The sequence below is a fragment of the Schistocerca cancellata genome, chromosome 2 (assembly GCF_023864275.1).
Source record: "Schistocerca cancellata isolate TAMUIC-IGC-003103 chromosome 2, iqSchCanc2.1, whole genome shotgun sequence".
Taxonomy (NCBI): Eukaryota; Metazoa; Arthropoda; class Insecta; order Orthoptera; family Acrididae; genus Schistocerca; species Schistocerca cancellata.
This window is the reverse complement of record NC_064627.1, coordinates 758240723-758259236: the sequence shown is the minus strand read 5'-3', so window position 1 is coordinate 758259236 and position 18514 is coordinate 758240723. Positions and strand designations below refer to the sequence as shown.

The 18514-nt window shown below is 41.5% G+C and overlaps 2 protein-coding genes across 2 annotated transcripts in view; one reads left to right on the top strand and one right to left on the bottom strand.

The window, feature by feature from the left end:
- LOC126162580 (DNA polymerase delta catalytic subunit) overlaps window positions 1–11471 on the bottom strand; it is a 137646-nt gene extending 126175 nt beyond the window's left edge. Inside the window, exon 1 of the mRNA XM_049919175.1 lies at window positions 11283–11471. Coding sequence (XP_049775132.1) covers window positions 11283–11347 — 65 coding nt within the window. The 5' untranslated portion in view covers window positions 11348–11471. The remainder of the gene's footprint in view (window positions 1–11282) is intronic.
- A 232-nt stretch (window positions 11472–11703) lies between these two features.
- Window positions 11704–18514, top strand: part of LOC126162581 (uncharacterized) — a 249666-nt gene continuing 242855 nt past the window's right edge. Inside the window, exons 1-2 of the mRNA XM_049919176.1 lie at window positions 11704–11799; window positions 12320–12446. Of these exons, the coding sequence (XP_049775133.1) occupies window positions 11784–11799; window positions 12320–12446 (143 nt within the window). The 5' untranslated portion in view covers window positions 11704–11783. The remainder of the gene's footprint in view (window positions 11800–12319; window positions 12447–18514) is intronic.

The following is an 18514-nucleotide window of genomic DNA, read 5'->3' as shown; positions in this document are numbered from 1 at the left end:
GATTACCATGGCAAACTTTGTAAGTAGTGTTGTCTGAAAGCTGACGCAGTCCCTCAGCCACGTACTCCCGACGATCAAGTACCACAGTCGTGGAACCCTTGTCCGCCGGAAGAATGACGATGGATTGGTCAGCCTTCAGATCACGGATAGCCTGGGCTTCAGCAGTGGTGATGTTGGGAGTAGGATTAAGGTTTTTTAAGAAGGATTGAGAGGCAAGGCTGGAAGTCAGAAATTCCTGGAAGGTTAGGAGAGGGTGATTTTGAGGAAGAGGAGGTGGGTCCCGCTGTGACGGAGGACGGAACTGTTCCAGGCATGGTTCAATTTGGATAGTATCTTGGGGAGTTGGATCATTAGGAGTAGGATTAGGATCATTTTTCTTCGTGGCAAAGTGATATTTCCAGCAGAGAGTATGGGTGTAGGACAGTAAATCTTTGACAAGGGCTGTTTGGTTAAATCTGGGAGTGGGGCTGAAGGTGAGGCCTTTGGATAGGACAGAGGTTTCGGATTGGGAGAGAGGTTTGGAGGAGAGGTTAACTACTGAATTGGGGTGTTGTGGTTCCAGATTGTGTTGATTGGAATTTTGAGGTTTTGGAGGGAGTGGAGCTGGAAGTGGGAGATTGAGTAGATGGGAGAGACTGGGTTTGTGTGCAATGAGAGGAGGTTGAGGTTTGCTGGAATGGTTGTGAAGGGTGAGTGAGTTGCCTTTCCGGAGGTGGGAAACCAGGAGATTGGATAGTTTTTTAAGGTGGAGGGTGGCATGCTGTTCTAATTTGCGGTTGGCCTGTAGGAGGATGCTCTGAACCCCCACATCCATGCTCTGAACAACCGGTGTGGATGTGGGGGTTCAGTGTTACTTTATGTTGCAATGGCTCCCTATCATGTCTAGGTAATGTCATAAGATATGGATGCGATATCCAGCTTCCTGATGGAGAAAGGGCAATCAAAAGCACAACTACTAATGCTTAGGTCTCAGTTATGAAGTTCTGCTGTCTTTTGTCTTTGGATTATTCCATGTCAAGTCATCCAGGTTATCTCACCCATCATCTCAGATCTGGATGTGACTTGGCTTATTTGTTCTTTGTATGGAGATAAGTAACCATACCAAATTTTGGAAGTTCTTTTTTTATATATATATATTGTGATACCAAAAATCACACTTGTTTACACTTCAAAAATAAATTAACATATTTTTATTTATCATAGAATCTACGTGAAATTTGGTAGTTATATAACCTATACAATAAGGGGGCAAGAGCAATTTGCAATGCTAATCGTCAGCTGTCACAAATTCTTGGTGCAGAGATCGATTTTCAATTCTTTATAGCCTTAATCTTTGCTGTGCATGAGAAACAAAATATTGTCTGTTCTGTTTTGGAGGGAATAATAATATTTAGTTGATTTATCAGTCTCTTTTTTTTTTTTACTGATATATATCAGGTCCCCACTAATGCTAAAATGTTTCGTTACGATACCTGGTTTATTTTCTTTCAGATAGATAGTTAAAGATTCTTGTGGGACAAATGTTTCAGTTTACTACCAAAACATGCATATCTTTGTACCTACATATTGCAGTTTCCACTTGAAACTGTATTTCCAGCACTACCACTGATTTATGATAAATATTTTTTTCTTGGTTCATACTGTGTATTGTGGTTTCCATTACAGCTGTTCTTACAATACTTGATTCAGTTTTTTTTTTTGGACAAATAGTTAAAGTGCTTTTGGCCCTAGGGTATCGATTTCCTCCTGAAAAGCTCATTCATCTGTGACTGTATATCACACTCTCCTCTTGAGCTATATACATAAAGTGTATGTTCCAATACTAGACGACAAATATTTAGTTTAAGTTCATACTTTGTGTCACGGTGGTATGCTGGTTGATTGGGAGTTAAGGTCACACAAGTCCTTCGATCCAGGTGCAGTGATGTTGGCAAACTATATTTTCTGATGATGGAAGTCGATAGGAGCAGTGAGATCTAGGCTTTGAAGGCAATGCTGATGCCACATTTGAGGACAAATTTATGGTGAAGTGTATGTATAGGCCAGCATGTAGGTTAGAGCAAACCAGTGGTATCCCAGAGCCCCACCTCGCATCCAACCCCTGCTATGAACTGTGAAGAGAATTATAGAGAATGTTTCTAGTCGGCTCATTCAGAACAGAAAAATGTGAATGCTAAAAATGTAATGGTCACTAGTTGGACCATCAATAATAAAAACAAGAGCAAAGTAACAAGTCACCCAGCAGGTGGGTGTCCCCAGGGCTCTGCATGTGATGAGAGATGTCTCATCCGCAGCTGTCCCACCTGTGCTCCAGTAGTAATGTTACCCTATTTACCTGTGCCAATATGCCATCAGTACTTGGGCCTCTGTCGAATGTTGCTGAAAAGTGTCTGAAGCAGGCTATTTCAAATGGCATGCTCCACACAACTTTTACATTTCAAATATTTTAATAGTACTTTGATGTGGAATCACCTACAGTTTATGGCCAGATTGAGTATCATTTACTATAATATATGCATACACAAATGGCAAGCCACATACTGCACTCTGTTGACGTCCTACAACATGACTGATAGAGTACAGTAACCTAATATAGACCTAGATTCACAATAATTAATGTGTGACAAGTACATCATTAACACATTTGCTAATTACACTGTCCTTCGAAGTAGACAGTCCTATCAAAATGAAAACAATGTGCATAGCAAGTATACTGGGTGTTCAGGAATTCCCGTTACCGTCTTTTAGGACTTGTAAAGGGTAGTAAGAGCATAATACTTTGAACAGGAACCCAGGTCCAGAAATGTATCGTTTCCATTCTACGACAGTTTCAATTCAGATTTAATGCTTCCACAGCTGCTGAGGGAAAGAAAGAAGTTAAACTTATGGACTGACTTTTTTGGGTTTATATACATTTATTTTTCATCTGTTATCTGTTATTGCTTTTATGCTGTAATTTCATGTACTGAAACATTCCATGACCTTGGAGATTTGCTCCTCAATTTGGTCCTACAGAACTTGACATGTAAATAGATAAAAATAAATAAAATTAACAAAGTGCTACCTGCAGAATAAAAAAAAATAAGAGTGTGGTGGAAAAGGAGACAAACTGCATCCAAAAGCAACTAAAACAACATGCAGAGGGAGGCAGCTCAAACCGAACCAAACTGAACATGCCCCAAAAGTAGCTTAAAATCTTATATTAGAAAATAACAACAACCATTTTAATGGGGAAAATGCAGAACCAATTGAACCATCCAAGAATATGTCAATATTTGAGGAAAAAAATTTGGAAAGCCACACTCCACATTGTGGGCCACAAGAAGGGGGCATTCCACCAGGGTATGTCTGTAAGGCTCCACAACTACAATGCAAGAGTGGCTCATTACGTAAAATAAACTTTGGATTAGCCTGGCATGATCAACGGGAAGGTGACACAGGATGACCAATCCCTTCCAAGAGGAATGGAAAGAAGAGCACCGTGCAGCAGTAGTCTCCTTGACAGTCTGGGGTTGATTAGATGGGGCAGTAGCCAACCAGATGTCATTCCAAGTCTGACTGAGCAGTCTTACTTGCACCCACACATCTGCAAATGGGATCAGAAAAGTGAATTGGGGGCAAGTAATCAATCCTCAAGTCAAACAATCTCCTATTTCCTTCACTGGGACATCCATGTGATTGGGGAACCAAAGGAAGACAACCGAGCAGTGAGTATAACCAAGTTCAGTGAGAAGATCATGAATAGCAGAGACAACATGGTGACAACATTAACATCAATCAATGGCCTGAGGACACCTCAGTGACTTGCTACATATGAAAATTCAATCAAAGGAGGCCTGTTTAATAAAGCTCTTAATGGCTCTGCTGTAAAAAAAAACATTACATCCTCCTGGGATTAAATAGTGTTCTTGACCAGTAGGGGATGTAAAACCATATTCCGTCTCATCCACTGTTTTAGACCTGTCAGAGTGAAAGATGGTAGCACTCAGAAATTCCAGAAGAACTGAATGTAGCAGATGCCGAAAGGCAATGGGTACTACAAACTTTAGGGTCTTGCATTAGATTGGTTGTAATTCACAGGTTGGGCAACAACCAAGATGGGTTGTACAAGAAAACACAAGGAGTAATTTGCAGGGAGGAGAGGTGGGGATCCTGGCAGAGGGCTGTGAGGCACATTTGAACTGGTAATCCCACCCAAGGGCAGGTATCAAGAGGTTGATGCCCCTCATATGCATAAAAATGGGATATGTTGGCTGATCAGGGAATTTTTGAATGGTGATTGCACAGGAGACCAAGAGGTGGTACAGTTGGAAGCGAAGAGGTAACATTTTTTGCTTCAGTAAGAAGATTGTCTGCAGGTCTAGTCAGGATGGCGCCAGTAGCCAAACAATCTCCACGATGATGGACAGGATCTAACAACTTCAAAGGCAAAGGCTACCTCAAACTATCATAGTCCAGTCAGGATGAGAGCAGGGCCCAGTAAACACAGAGAAGAGTAACATGACCTGCACCTCAAGAGCTGTGGGTAAGAAAGCAGAGTGCATTAAGCTTCCATGTGCAATGAGTCTTTGAGGAATAAGGGGCAAGATATTCAGCTTATTTATCAAAATCTGGACCAAAAAGCACGAGTATGCTACAACTTCGAAGTGCTGGGTACCCAAGAGGAGTTTTGGGTCAGAATGGACCATGGAATGACAACAGAAATGTATGACCCACGTTTTTGCAGGAGAGAACTGGAAACCGTGGAAAGTGTCCACACAGAGGACATTCGGAGGTGCCTTGAAGCTGTTGTTCAGCCAAGGCTACTGAGTAGTCGCTGAGCACATGTAAAAGCAGTCGACTACGGTGTAGGTGTGACCCGCAGTCTGACACATGTCATTAGCCCATTGATGGGGATGAGGAGGAATGTGACATTCAGGACAAAGTCTTGTGGGATGACATTCTCTAAGCTGTATAGAGCGCTCATTGAAGAATCAACTCGAACACAATACAACTGATGGGATAAAAACTGACAAAAAAGAAAAGATAGGGGGCCACAAAAGACCCAGACATGTAAAATGCGATCATGCCAAACAATGCTTTATGTAAGTCAAAAATGACTGCAATTAGAAAAAGGCTAGGGGATTACTGTTTCCAACCATATGATCAGACATGGATCACCCCTCCTGGAAATCACACCGATAGGACACAAGGCTTTGAGAACTGAGAACCCACCATAATCTGAAGGTCTTTCAAGCATTTGCTGAGGCTAATCGATTGGTAGCTGTTGAGAAACACTGGTTTATTGCCTGCCTAAGGACTGGGACAATGATGCTATTTTGCCATTGCAATGGGAAAATACCTTCAAACCACATATAATTGAAGACCCTGAGTAGATGTAGCCATTAGGTAACATTCAGGTGATGGATCATCTGATTACGAATTGAATCAGGGCCTGGGGCTGTATCGTGAGACGAGGTAAAAGGTTCATTGTATGATTCAGATTGGAGGCAGGGCTGTTTGAATTTGTGAAAATGTTGTTGTTGTGGTCTTCAGTCCTGAGACTGGTTTGATGCAGCTCTCTATGCTACCCTATCCTGTGCAAGTTTCTTCATCTCCCAGTACCTACTGCAACCTACATCCTTCTGAATCTGCTTAGTGTATTCATCTCTTGGTCTCCCTCTACGATTTTTACCCTCCATGCTGCCCTCCAATGCTAAATTTGTGATCCCTTGATGCCTCAGAACATGTCCTACCAACCGGTCCCTTCTTCTAGTCAAGTTGTGCCACAAACTCCTCTTCTCCCCAATTCTATTCAATACCTCCTCATTAGTTATGTGATCTACCCATCTAATCTTCAGCATTCTTCTGTAGCACCACATTTCAAAAGCTTCTATTCTCTTCTTGTCCAAACTATTTATCGTCCATGTTTTACTTCCATACATGGCTACACTCCATAGAAATACTTTCAGAAATGACTTCCTGACACTTAAATCTATACTTGATGTTAACAAATTTCTCTTCTTCAGAAATGCTTTTCTTGCCATTACCAGTCTACATTTTATATCCTCTCTACTTCGACCATCATTGGTTATTTTGCTCCCCAAATAGCAAAACTCCTTTACTACTTTCAGTGTCTCATTTCCTAATCTAATTCCCTCAGCATCACCCGACTTAATTCGACTACATTCCATTATCCTCGTTTTGCTTTTGTTGATGTTCATATTATATCCTCCTTTCAAGACACTGTCCATTCCATTCAACTGCTCTTCCATTTGTGAAAATGTGTCTCCCAAAACCATTCACAGGGGGTGGGGAATAATCACCAAGTAATGTAACAGGCATTGTTGGAAAGTATGAACGTGCTTGAACTTGAGATACAACTTCTGCACAAAAGTGGACAAAAAGTGTATTGAGTGAGCAGAGCAGTGGATGAAAGAAGCTACGAAAAAGGAGAGGAGGACCTCCTTTCTGATTTGGAGGGTTGCTGTATGGTCCAGGGACTGCAGACTAGAAGTACATTTAACTTAACTACAAAAAAAATGTAAACTATAACTTTAAATGCATTTTTTCTTGAAACTGTGTTTCTCTAATTGTCAGGAAACTTAACATGAGAACAGTATAGCCTATACGATTCTGATCAGAATTTGACGCTGGTATTGTAAATTGGTATGGTTCTGCAATATCTTCACAGTCTGCAAATTTTTGTACAACTGGCACTGTATATCCACGCACAGCAATAGCTCCTGGATATCTGATGGTGGATAAATTCCAAAATGCTTCGTATGAGTAATAAGTTGCCTGATATTGGGCTTTTACCAATGCGATCCAGTCAGCTTGTATGCAGAACTACTGATTATTACAACAGTCGCCTGTCTCCAGAGTGATTTTATATCACATTTATAAAACTGCAAAGTATCTGGATAGCAACATCAAATATTGAGTGCTGACGACACAGGTGTGGAACGCAAATGGATAAAATTCGAAAGTGTCATTCTGTATGACTTGACAAGTATGTTGTGAGCAAGGTTTTAATGGATGTCATACACCCACCACAGTTTAATAGCTATGTTAGAATATTGCTGCATATGCAAAGAGCGCTTTGTCTCATCTTTAAGTGAAGTCAGAACCTAGCTGACAAACAAAAGGTGTAGGCCTACAAAGCAAAAATGAGTGTTAGGAGAGCAATGAAATAAGCATTCAATTAATTTCAAAGTAAAATTCTGCTACAGATATGACTAATAATTCTAGAAGTTTTGGTCTTCAAGAGGATGGAAATCATCTACTCAGTGATCATACTTGCATCGAAATGGAAGCTGAAATACTGAATTTGGTCTTCTGAAACTGATACACAGCACAAGATTGTAATACAATCCCTCCTTCAATCATTGCACGAATGTCAAAGTGGCAGTGAAACAGAAAAGCAAGTACAATTGCTTACTAGTGGAAAAGAATCTAGACCAAATGACATTCCTGTAAGATTACACAGAGAGTACGTGGCAGAACTTGCTCCTCTTTCAGCAGAAGTTTATCGTAGGTAGCTGGAGCAACTGAGGGTACCTAGTGACTGGAGAGAAGCACAGATGGTTCCCGTTTTCAAGACCAGTCTTAGGACAAATGCACATAATTATAGGCTTATATCGTTGACTTAAATCTGTTGCAGAATTATGGAACATTTATTACACTCACATATTATAACAGTTCTGCAAAACAAGAAGCTCCTCTATAAAAATCAAAATGGATTCTGCAAAACAAGATACTGTCAAACTCAGCTCGCCCTGTTCACTCGTGAGAGCCAGTGCATAACAGATGTTGGCATTCAGGTTGATGCCACTTTCCTTGACTTAATGAAGATGCCCGACACAGTTCCGCACTGCCGTTTAGTGAAAAAAGTACAAGTCTACAGAGCATTGGACCAAATATGTGTCTGGATTCAACAGGTCTGTTCCAACAGAAATCAGTATGTCACTCTTATTGGAATAAAATTAAGGAGTACTCTGTGAAGTTTAATAGAACCGGTGCTGTTCACAATTATATATAAATGGTCTAATGGAAGCTGCATTATGTTTGCAGATGATGCTGTTGTCTATAAGAAGGTAGCAATGTCAAAAGACCAGCGAACTGCAGGAAGATCTGCAGAGGACTGATGAACAGTGCAGGGACTGGCAGTTGACCCTGAATGCTAATAAATGTAACATACTGCACAATACATGACAAATCACTTGAAACAGTAACTACCATACTGTAAAATATCTGAGAGAGAGAGAGAGAGAGAGAGAGAGAGAGAGAGAGAGAGAGAGAGAGAGTAGGAAAAGCAAATGCCAGACAGCATAGCAACAGTCTTAAAGAAATGTAACTCAGTCATGAAGGAAGAGGCTTACAAAGCACTTGTTCAACCAATTCCTGAGTACTGATTATGGGTCTTCTCAGACCTTTATCAGGTTGGATTGACAGACAACAGGGACAACATTGAATGAAGAGTAGTGTTTTTTGTCACAGGATCATTTAGTTGGCATGAGATCATTACTGAGATGCCCTACACTCCAATGGCAGGCACCACAAGAGACGCATTGTGCATTATACAGGTTTACAATTTGAAATTTTGAGAGAGTACATTCTGCTATGATTTCAGGAAGCATATTACTTCCTTCCATACAACATTTATCAAAATGACGAGAATGAACAAATTTGAGAAATTACAGCTAATACACAGGTTTACAAACAATCATTCTTCACACATGCCATTTGTTAATGGAACAAGAAAAAGGGGGGGAAGGGGGATGATGACACAGGGGCTGATAGTCATACTGGTACCAGAACTACACTCTGCCACACACCATAAGGTGCCTTGAGGAGTACAGATGTAGATGCAGATGACAGGAATCAAGCCAATTTATAAGGTAAACAGAGAGAAAATATGCAGTAAGATAATAAGATAAACATGTCTCACAGTTTCATTAAAACTTTTGAAACCTTAGAAAATACATTTAGCCAAGAAAGAATGTTTAGACGTTCAATAAGTGACCATTTTCAACCAGCACTACACAACAGTATGAGACAACCACATGTCACAAAAACAAAATGAGTTTATAACACTGTAAATTTATCTATAATTATCTCTAACCCTAAAAAATTTAAGTACACTGAAAAGTACACATATGAAAGGTTTAGATGGAATACAGTGAAGGACATCAAGTAAATTTGATGTAAAAAAAAAAGGCAGTAGTATTTTCTGGATATCTGTAAAAGAGAAAAGTGATTACCTTTTACAAAGGTGATATGTCAAATCTACAAAAATATAGACCATGTACTACACTGAAGCACGAAAGAAATTGGTATAGGTATGTGTATTCAAATACAGAGCTATGCAAACAGGCAGAATATGGTGCTGCAGTCAGCAACACCTATATAAAACAAGGGTCTGACGCAGTTGTTAGATTGGTTACAGCTTCTACAATGGCAAGTTATCAAGATTTAAGTGAGTTTGAATGTGTGGGACACAGCATCTACGAGGTAGCAGTGAAGTGGAGATTTTCCTGTACGACCATTTCATGAGTGTATCGTATCAGCAATTGAGTAAAACATCAAACCTCCAACATCGCTGCGGCTGGAAAAAGACCCTGCAAGAACAGAACCAGAACCCTTCCGCAAACTGCTGCAGATTTCAATGCTGGGCCATCAACGAGTGTCAATGTGCAAACCATTCAACAAAACATCCTTGATATTGGCTTTTGGCTCAAATGGCTCTGAGCGCTATGGGACTTAACATCTTAGGTCATAAGTCCTATTGGCTTTTGGACCTGAAGGCCCACTTGTCTACGTTTCATGATTGTACGACACAAAGCTTTACATCTCACTTGGGCCTGTCAACCCCGTTGGACTGTTAATGACTGGGAACACGTGCCTGGTTGGATGAGTCGTATTCCAAATTGCACTGAGTGGATGGACGTGTAAGGAGATGGAGAGAACCTCATGAATCCATGGACCCTGCATATCAGCAGGGGACTGTTCATGCTGGTGCAGGCTCTGTAATGATGTGGGGCGTGTGCAATCGGAGTGATATGGGACTCTTGATACATCTAGATATGACTCTGACAGGTGACACGTACGTAAACATCCTGTCTGATGACCTGCATCCATTCATGTGCATTGTCCGATGGTCTTGGGCAGTTTCAGCAGGACAATGTGACACCCTAAACATCCAGAATTGCTACAGGGTGGCTCCAGGAGTACTCTTCTGAATTTAAACGCATCCGCTGTCCACCAAACTCCCCAGACATGAACGTTATTGAACATATCTGGGATGTCTTGCAATGTGCTGTTCAGAAGAGATCTCCACTCCCCTGGTGTCAATTCCCTCCAGCACTACTTCAGACATTAGTCGAGTCCATTCCATGTTGTGTTGCGGCACTTCTGCATGCTCACAAGGGTCCTACATGATATTAGGCAGCTGTACCTGATTTTTTTCTCCCCCTCTCTTCAGTGTATAACCTACTGTTTTGTCAAAAATGCTAAGGACAGTCATAAAAGGTGAATATTACAGTTCATAGACATGTATATCTCAAGTGACAAATATTGATGAGAAAGACCGCAATTGCAAAATTTCTTATACACTTAATGATGGCTTTGACTGACTGTGTGTCATAGTAACCTCCATAGCTCCACAGTATAAAAAGAAATATGACTGACATTAAAGATAAAAAGCACAATGAGTAGAAATTAAACGAGAAGCCGACACACAAGTTTTAAAGTTATGGACTACCAATGTACATCCAAGGAGATTGTTAAAACATCAAGAGCTGTCCGGTGCATTGTATTGCACACGAGTTAACCATCACCTAGCAGAAGGAAAATTAAAGAAATTTAAATACTGCATAACAGGCTAACAAGAAGCGTCTTACACAGCTTTGTGAAATGTACAATTGCATAACTAACATGGGAATAATTATTAAGTAGAGTAAACACTAATGATCAGAGGAGCCACAGGAGAATGATCAACCGATATTAATGCAAAATGATCCATGGACGAATAATATACTCACCATATTCCGCGATGGAAACTAACAAAACGAAGTTAACCATCATTCCATACTCAACTGGAGCACAATTGTGCAATGTTTTGAGTGTATGCGGACGTGACAGCAAATTATAATAATTGAAAGAAACCAACAGCAATAAAAGATGTGTGTCACAGCAAATAATAATAATTACAAGAAAACAACAGCAATAAAAGATGTGTAAATAGTATTCATATAACGCAAGAGGTTGAACCATTTAGGTTGGAATCAGATGTTGACACCTACCGGGGCTTTTTAGGACCTCTATATGGTACATTTTTATTTGGAAATTGTTTCCGTTTGTTCTCCATAGGTTTGATGCTTTATAATAGATATGCTTGGTGACAACAAAGCTCATTAAACCCTCACGTACACAAAACACACAGCTTCTACACTTGTTCAGAATAAACACGCGCCAAATGCTATTTACCCGGTACCGCGTTCGAAACGCAGTACTGCCAACAATCTCTCACTTTGATAAAACGAAACACCGACCCGTCAGACAAAAAAATTGTTTCAAATAGTAATCACCGGATAAAGTAAATGGAATACAGCGCTATTATATATTAAAAATGAAATACAATTAATAAACATGTCGCTTAACATTATTTGCTACAGTAACAATACATTATTAAAATTATTATGAAACTCTGGTGTTGCTGTTGAAACATCTGTGTTAGCGAGGCTAGTTTGATTTGGAAATATGAAGTTAAAGTGAAGGAAATAAACAGATATGTGAAAACGAAAATGATTGTCGGCGAAGGTACATTGCACAGATACAAAAATTAATTTAAGTGTTATTTATAATCTTTATAAGCTCTTCATTGCGCCGGAGGACCTTTATTGAGTTACAAAGTGCTCCTTTTCATTAACATTTTCAATATGTATCTACATTATCATAATATTATGTCATTCAATCATAGTTTACTTAAAATGAAACATGGGAACTGTTTTGCTTCGGAGTACAGTCGTTGCAGACAAACTTCGAGTACGTTCTTAAAAGCAGATTCTCAACTCAGGCTCGTGTAGTTTTTCCCGAGAATATTCGTAGGCAATGAACGTAAATGATCTATTAATGATCTACATGCCTTGTGAACATTCACAGCTGAGTGATATTAGTTGGAGAAAATTGTGGCGGTTCAGACTAAATGAGTTCTTACCGTAATGAAGTTATAGCCCTGTAGTTATAACAACTATTCACAGTTAGTGAAATGAAGAAAACAAAGTTTTTAAGGTTAATTTCAATATCAACCTGAGTTAATGTCAATCTTTTTTCCGTACAGAAAGCCCTGAACACATAGCTGATATCATTTACTCCGCTTTGGATCATAATGGAAACGGCTGTGTTCCAGTCTCAAAGGTCTTGGAATATATCCAGAATGAAATACCGAACTCGGATATTTCTAATAGGTAAGGAAATAATAATAATATAATAAATATATAGTCTGTGGGCTTAAGGATTCCCTTCACTGTGAAGCTTCTCTCTCCCCCATCCCCTTCACTTTCTGTATAATACACACAGTAACTACATGACAAATACAACAGTGTGCATTGCATTCCATTACATTAAGATGATGTAATATTCACTGTACTTGTTACATTGCATAGCGACATCATCATAGTGAGGTCAAAAGCATAGTGTTTGTCATAGTCGTTATCACCATTAAAATGACTGAAACAAAAATAAAACAAACTTTAGTTAAAGTAAAATCTCTATAATGTAATAGCCTGTTTTTTAGGTGGCAATGGCCATAGGCAAAGTGAGTCAATACTAGGTTTAATAGCCAAACAGCTCTACATGTGGTGGTGAGAGTGTTAAGAGATTAAGTGGTAAGCAAAGCTGAACTGTGGAATGGAGTGAATTAATTTTCTGCTTGCTGTATCCAGTTGCTGGGGCTGAGTGACTTCGAGTTTATTGATATTCCTCTCATCCTACTCAACTTTTGTCCTCAATCCACGAACTGTGATTGACACAAATCTACATCTCCTTTTCTATGAGGCTAGCAGGCTCATATTGATAAACCACCATCACTCATATGAACTCAGATAGATATCAATGCAAATACTTTCATAATTTTGGACTAAAGGTGAGAATTTGACCACCTGTACCACCACTCTCCCAAAAAAGTACTCTTGAGGGAGAAGTTCGGGTTGGTTACACCAAACAACACCCATTTAGCAGTAGTTCATTTATTCACCTAAACACATGCAAGGCTCACAAAGAACTGAACATGGCGGAACAGCCCAAAGACGATGCTCAGAGTCCAAAGACGAACGCGTATCGATGCTGGTGTCGACCTCATCAGCGCCACGTAGCCCCCCCCCCCCCCCCCCCAGTACGGTGTACTCTTGAGAGACCGGGGTGGGGGGGGGGGGTGACTAAGGCGTCAGCAGGGGTGGTCCTTGGGAGCCGGACCACGTTCAGCTCGACAGTGTCGTAAGGGAGCTGTGTGGGTAGATGTTATGAAGGAAGGTTCGGCCACCGAACCTGGAAGTCGTTGAAGCGAGCCGGGTGTCATGCTGGTCGTGCGGCGACAGGTAGGCTGCCGGTTTGCGGGTGGAACGGAGCGACGTCGACGATGTCTTGTCTCGTGGTGAACACACTAAGCATGTCCAGGTCGACGTCGGGTGGGAGGGGAACACATTTCACCAGGTGGCAGGGAATGGCGGAGGTTGTGTCATGAGCATTGAATGAAGAGAAACACTCAACGAACAGTGTATAATTGCACCGTATTATTGAGATGTCATGGATTATGTCCGGGGGGACAGGCACAAACACCTCGAGCGAGGGCACGTTCAAAATTGGGGGGGGGGGGGGGGGGCGTGAGAAGAAACTAGGCGACGGTGGAGAGGTCGAAGGGACCGGCGAAAGGCCCGTCGGCGAGGGCATGATTGTAAGTAACCTCGACGTGGGGAGCATGTGGTCACTTGACGGAGTGCGTGAGACCAGAGTAGAGGGCGAGGTCGGAGGAGAGCTCGATGATTGGAGCTGGAAGTCACTTGATTGAGTGTGTAAGTCCAACATGGGGGGAGTGGTCTGAGTGTCATGAGCCACGACAGTGAGTGGTGTGGTCGTGACCTGTAGGGGGTTAGAAGATGGCTCGACATGAGCAGGCTTAAGTCTGTTGATAGACCCTGTGACAGCTGAATCTTTCACCTGGATGTCATTGGTGTTGACTGAGCACCGGAGAACTTGGTATGGGCCGGTGTATGGAGGTTGGAGTGCAGCACAGACAGTGTCATTTCGGAGCATGACATACTCGCAATTGTCCAGAGATTTTGGGACATGAACCTTAGGGCGGGAATGGCTGGCTGGCGGGTGGAGTGATGTGGAGGTTGATGAAGTGGCGTCTGATGCGGTCCATGAAGGAAGGTAGGTCAGACTGAGGGAGAGAAGCAGAAGGTCTCACGAGTTCGCCAGGGAGAACAATGTTCTGGCCGTATACGAACTCGGCTATTGTGCCTTTGAGGTTCTCCTGATAGATCGCATGAATGCCGAGTAGCACAAGGGGAAGGGCCTCCGTCCAAAGAGAGTCATGGCATCGAAGAGCTGCCTTGAAAGTGCGGTGCCAGCGCTCGAGTAGCCCGTTACTTTGCAGGTGATATGCTGTGGTATGGATGCCCCAGATGCCACAAATGTTACAAATCTCGTTGAGCAGGGCCGACTCAAATTGTCTGCCCTGGTCAGTCGTGATGATAGCTGGACATCAGAAGGTTGCATGTTCAGATTACGTAGGGGTCACCAGTGAGGGAGAAGTTCAGGTTGGTTACAACAAACAACACCCATTTAGCAGTAGTTCATTTATTCACCTAAACACATGCAAGGCTCACAAAGAACTGAACATGGCAGAACAGCCCAAAGACAATGCTCAAAGTCCAAAGACGATGCTCTGAGTCCAAAGACGACCGCATATCGATGCCGGTGTCGACTGCATCGGTGCCACACTCTTAATCAAATCAATTGTTACTGGTTACAAGTATTAGTTTTTGATGCCTGTGGTGCACAATAACTTTAGGTCATTAATACAATACACTGTCACTCACTGTGCTTCAGAAGTTATCCAAGTTCAACAACTGGAGGAAGACAAGGGCATATCACTTAAAATCTGACCATGCCTAGTAAAGCCCTGCAGTGTTCAAACAGACCTTTGGATTACGTACAGCTTTACTTAATTAGTTGTAAAGGGTCCTACCCTATCAGTTGTGAAAATTGCAATGTTGGAGAGGATACATGTGACCAAAAAGAAACAGATACCACATATTTGACTCGGAGGTATTAGTACAATGTGAAGTCTCCAGATGTTGCAGTCACAACCCGTAATAATTGCAGTGTGGAGGAGTCAATGGGAATATCTGGTATTAGTTGATGGCATTGACCAGTGACCTAATGTAAATGGCTGCTGTGTATCACCTTTTGGTACATATTTTTGCAGTTTGGTTTTTAGCTGCTGAAGCCGATGAGTGTAGAAACGAAAACGCTGATCGTGGTGACCGACTGATCTGTAGCGTAGCTTATGGTCTAGGTTACTTCGGAAAGTGATAATTCGATTGTGAGTTGGCCAACAAATGTGTGAAAATAAAAACCTGGTTGTGATCATGGACTGATCAGTAGCATTGTCCATTTAAAAAAAAAATCGCTGCTGATATAATGTTACAATCGCCATTTTGTTTACTACAGCTATTGCATGCTTTCTACTTCACTGGTCAAAGTTGACAACTAGTGTCGAATATTTCTCACTATCTGTGTGGATCGAACTGGGCCTAAATATGTTCCTACAAAATTCTTTTCCATCTTCTCCACATGTTTTCCACATGATTCCAGAAATTTGGACAGCGGTGAGAAACAAATTCCCGACCAACCATTCCTTGGACAAATATAAGTGATAATATCAGATGAATGTGCACGGCATGAAAACAGTAGTCCTATCATTCTGGGAGGGTGACTTGCACATATATTGCCGCATGTTGCTAGGCATAGGCCTATGTGCTAGGCATTGATCTACACATTAGCTGTGAAACCTCCCTGATGATGTGGTTGTTCTTCAGATTGCCTTCAACGTATAGTAATAGGGTATTTGACTGTTTTCTGGAAATCACCTGAAATAGTTAATTATGCCCTTTTATGCTCATAATATGCTTTTTTCCTCTTGAATTTCAGTATTCTTTTTATAAAAATGAAAACGAAATTTAAATAATTTGAAAGCCTGCAAAAGCGTTTCATTTGAGCCGTGATGCCTGTGACATCACTGGTTAGCTGGTTGCTCCTTCTGTCATAAAGCTCATTCAGTGTGATGTCTTGTTTTGAAATTTGCGTTTCAGAAAATGTGTTACAAATAATGTATAAATGCATCTGTAAAATCTCGTGAAAAATTGTTTTTGACTGTTTCAAAGACTGAGAAGATGCGTAAAATGTGGTTGCCCTGTACTGGCGAAATGCCACCTCGTCAATACACAAGTTCCCTACCTTATTAAAAAACACCTCGCACTCTGAAGTTAACATTGCTTTACCTCTGAGATATGCTCTCCCATTGTTACTAGGAAGGATAGTGTCATTCAGTGAAGTTAAACTCATAATGAAAATTGTCACTTTACCCATTTCATGTATATTGTTCGGTAGCTCAGTCGTTAGAGCTAAGAACCATTGAACTATATAAATGATATCCATATATATCTGATTCGAATCCAGCTCGAAAGGTAACTCATTTGTGAAACAACTCAACAACCCTCTCATATCAAAACCAAATCACAATTACAGAATTTCACCACCCTGATCAAAAACAGATTATTATTTTGTTTTCCTTGCCATTTACATACTCTTTCATTTTCAATAGCTGCTCATACATCACATTCAAAAAGATGCTTTTAGTTAATGTAACTACACACTTTTTATTTTATTAGAAACAGTGTCTGTTTATCTTCGTATTGTACAGTTAGGATCCTTATTGTTTAAACTTTTGAAGCTTCATCATCTTACATAAAGATGAAGTAAGTGTGTGTCAGACACTGACTTTAATTTACACTCGCGAGCATAATAGCCCTTACTTTTATGTTACCTGATACCTCATTGTACTGTGGGTGTATGGTGACATCTTCACTACTGCAATGCTTTCCAAAAAAAGTGAATTGTCTGTATGCATTGTAAATGCATTCATCATCAGCTGTCCATTGCCCAGACCAAGATTAATGTAGATATATAAGTAATACAGCCCACTATTTAAACAACTGCCAGAATAAATTCTTCCTATCACTGTTTTCTTTTTTTGTCTAAAACTTTTAAAAATACACACATCAAAACAAGTTTTGCATCACCCTGGTTCCCAGAACTTCTAAAGATAGACATTGACTGGATATTGTACCATGGACACAGTCCCATTGACTGGCAGAATTTTAGTGGCCATTAATGGTCTAGCAGCAGCTGTAGGGCTGTCCGTCTCACCTTCTCTGTATGCAGATGACTTATGCATTTCATACTGCTCCACCAGTACTGGTGTTGCTGAGCGGCACCTACAGGGAGCCATCCACAAGGCGCAGTCATGGGCTCTAGCCCATGGTTTCCAGTTTTCGGCCACAAAGTAGTGTGTTATGCACTTCTGTCGGCGTTGTACTGTTCACCCAGAACCAGAACTTCACCTTAATAATGAACCACTCACTGTAGTGGAGACATATTGATTTTTAGGGCTGGTTTTCGATGTCCGGTTGACTTGGGTTCCTCACATTCGTCAGCTTAAGCGGAAGTGCTGGCAGCACCTCAATACTTTCTGCTGCCTGAGGAACACCAACTGGAGTGCAGATCGACTACACTTCTGTAGCTCTACAGAGCCCTTGTTCAATCCCACCTTGACTATGGGAGTCTGGTTTATGGTTAGACGCCACTCAGCGTTGTGTTTACTCGACCCAGTGCACCACTGTTCTCCTAGCGACAGGAGCTTTTAGGACAAATCCGGCGACCAGCGTCCTTGTGGAAGCCGGATTGCCTCCATTGCAGGTTAGGCATGCACAACTTCTGCCAGTTACATAACACACGTTCGTAGTTCTCCCGCGCATCCGAATCGTCGTCTCCTTTTCCCACCCAAGGCAGTTCATCTCCCGCATCGGCAGCCCAGGTTGCAGTTCGTGTCCGATCCCTTCTTTCTGAACTGGAGTCCTTGCCTTTACCACCTATACTTGAGGTCCATTCACGTACACCTCCATGGTGTACACCTAGGCCGCAGCTTCGCCTGGACCTTTCACATGGCCCTAAGGACTCCGCTGCCACTTCCTCTTGATTCTTGGCAAGTACCGAGGCCACGAAGTGGTTTACATCAATGGCTCGATGGCTGGTGGTCATGTCGGCTTCGCGTATGTCCAAGGAGGACATACTGAACAGCATTCCTTGCCCGATGGCTGCAGTGTTTTCACTGCTGAGCTGGTGGCTGTATGTTGCACTCTTGAGCACATCCGTTCATGCCTTGGGGAGGTTTTCCTTCTGTGTACAGACT